The sequence below is a fragment of the Penaeus chinensis genome, chromosome 14, assembly GCF_019202785.1.
Source record: "Penaeus chinensis breed Huanghai No. 1 chromosome 14, ASM1920278v2, whole genome shotgun sequence".
In the NCBI taxonomy this organism is placed as follows: Eukaryota; Metazoa; Arthropoda; class Malacostraca; order Decapoda; family Penaeidae; genus Penaeus; species Penaeus chinensis.
The window spans coordinates 23169316-23171815 of record NC_061832.1 but is presented as its reverse complement, the minus strand read 5'-3'; the positions used below and the strand labels follow the sequence as shown (position 1 = coordinate 23171815).

The 2500-nt window shown below is 36.9% G+C and overlaps 1 protein-coding gene across 1 annotated transcript in view; it reads right to left on the bottom strand.

Moving 5' to 3' along the window:
- The window catches only part of LOC125032396 (calcium-transporting ATPase type 2C member 1-like), a 35600-nt gene that overhangs the window by 10285 nt on the left and 22815 nt on the right, over positions 1-2500 (bottom strand). Inside the window, exons 5-10 of the mRNA XM_047623492.1 lie at positions 2290-2478; positions 1814-2101; positions 1462-1653; positions 1030-1177; positions 443-528; positions 237-335 (exon numbers count right to left, since the gene is read on the bottom strand). Coding sequence (XP_047479448.1) covers positions 237-335; positions 443-528; positions 1030-1177; positions 1462-1653; positions 1814-2101; positions 2290-2478 — 1002 coding nt within the window. The remainder of the gene's footprint in view (positions 1-236; positions 336-442; positions 529-1029; positions 1178-1461; positions 1654-1813; positions 2102-2289; positions 2479-2500) is intronic.

Genomic DNA, 2500 nt, shown 5'->3' with positions numbered 1-2500 from the left:
GTGCAGAGATAATGAAGAGAGAAAGATTGCAGAAAAAAGGGGGAAGAGAGAAAATAATGAAAATAAGAGGAAAATTGGGGGATGACAAAGGAAGGAATGGGAGGGAGGGAGGGAAGGAGAGGAGAGAGACAGGTAGACAGGTAGACAGGTAGAAGGAGAGGGAGAGAAAGAGATAGAGATTCACACAGATACAGACAGATAGGCCAAGCTGGAGAGAGAGAATGTCTATGACTTACTTTTTTATTCCTGATTTTGACTGACATTTTCTTGGTTTCAGAACTGAAAGGCATTTCTTCCAATCTTTGGTACTTATCTCGGGCATTGTACACACCATGCTGAAATGTAAAAACTTCATATAGAGACGGCTATCTGTAACAAAAATGCCAAGACCAGAAACCCAATATCTGTAAACATCATTCCTATTTAGCAAAATCATACTTACTTTAATAGCAGCAGCCAGTATGGCTCCTTCTGTGGGTTGTCCCAGCAGCTGATCCCCAACTATCTCAGCATTATTACATACAGCACCTGAAAAACAATAAGCATATGAATAAAATTTAGGGAATACCTGCTGCAACTTTATTAAATACAAGTTTTAGACAAAAGATAAATTAGGGGTAATTACATTGCAGGTTCATATGTAAGAACTTGTTTAATCAATCAATCATAGAAGGTGCAATTTTAATCATATGTAAAAAAATATGAAAATCACAGTTCACAATAGACTATAGACCTCACGCTAGCACATGTTATAAAAGGAAGTATAGTGCCTTTTGCCTATCTTAGCATTATTAGATAAAAAAAAAAAAAAAAAAAAAAATCCATATGTAACATTAATTTTGGAAATTACTGATACACATTATATAAATAAACATACATAAATCATGATATGCAGGCAGCATAATTTCCATTAAAAGAATAATAAAACCCTCCAAATGCACAATAAATTGCTACACCGCACTCCCATGACAAAAGATCAAAGACAAAAAGAATCCTTGTGCAAGAACAAATGGCAGCACTCAAACCAACCTGTTTCCAGAAGCTTTGTGACTGCCTCATTAGCTAGGTCAGAGTAGCCTCCTTCAAACACAATGCAGCCATCAGAGGAATAGCCCACTCCAGTGACATGGCATTCATCGCCCTCTGATGTGACAATGGATGTTACAGTCATCTCATTCTGTGTGGGAAGAATTTAATATCCAGCATTACCTTATAAAGCATTAAAAAACAGCAACAGCAATATAATTTCAAATTTCATAAAGAAAAAACTTTGAAATAATATAAAAGTAACAAGTTAACATATACTGCTGTATTTCTAAATGTATTCACAAATGATAACAAGTTAAAGGCTTTCTTACACAGATGAATAAGGAAATTATTTACAGAAACATAAAGCCAAAAGACATCAAAGATTCTATCCAAACTGCCTTAACATAATCAGTCTAATCACACAAAAATTACCTTTGTTAAAGTTCCAGTTTTATCAGAACAAACTGTTGTGACACAACCAAGAGTTTCCACTGTGTGTAAACCTTTTACTAAAGCTGAACGCTGGGCCATACGACGAATTCCTAGACAGAGTGTCATTGTCACAACTATAGGCAAGCCTTCTGGTATTGCTGCTACAGCTAAACTTACAGCAATATTGAAGATCTGAAAGTGGGTGATGTGAATTTTAATCATAGTATATAATAAATAGGTGAAGAAAATCCCTTTGCATCCTGAATATACATGTAAATTTAGGTATATTTTAAACCCCTAATCATTATCAAGACCTTAGAAAGAACAACAAAACATGTCAAAGCCTGCCCACCTTGTGAATGGGAATGCCCTGGTACAACCCAAGCGCAAACACAACCCCAATGAAACAGAAGGAAAATATGGAGAGTTTCTTGGCCAGCTCATCCATGTTCTTCTGGAGAGGGGTTCTGGGAGCCTCCTCTTCCATCATCATTTTGAACAGCTCACCAAACTGGGACTTTTCTCCAGTGCTGATGACAATGCCTTTGCCACGGCCCGTGCGAACGAAAGTCCCCATATACGCAACATTGGCTAGGCTTCCAGAGGTTCCATAAGTGCTTGTGGTGACAAGATTATTATTCTGGAAGCAAGAATTACAAATCACTTTTTAATTCTTAATTCTGTTAAAGGTATAAAGATTGGAATGAGATAAGCATGACAGATGTAAGAACATATATTTTTTTATTCATACAATTCAGATATTTCTGACATTCACATTACACAAAACCGTAACAATCCTATATCAGCAGAGGAGATGGTTTTACATACCTTGTCAGCTGGCTCTGTTTCTCCTGTGAAACTGGATTCATCAATACTGAGATCATTAGCTTCAAAGAGTCTTAAATCAGCTGGGACTCGATCCCCAATGTTAAGATGGACAATGTCCCCAGGAACCAGCTCCCTTGCCTGATATTCATTGACATTACCATCACGTAGACACATGCAGGTGACGGGTACCTAAAAACAAAAATCTCTGAAA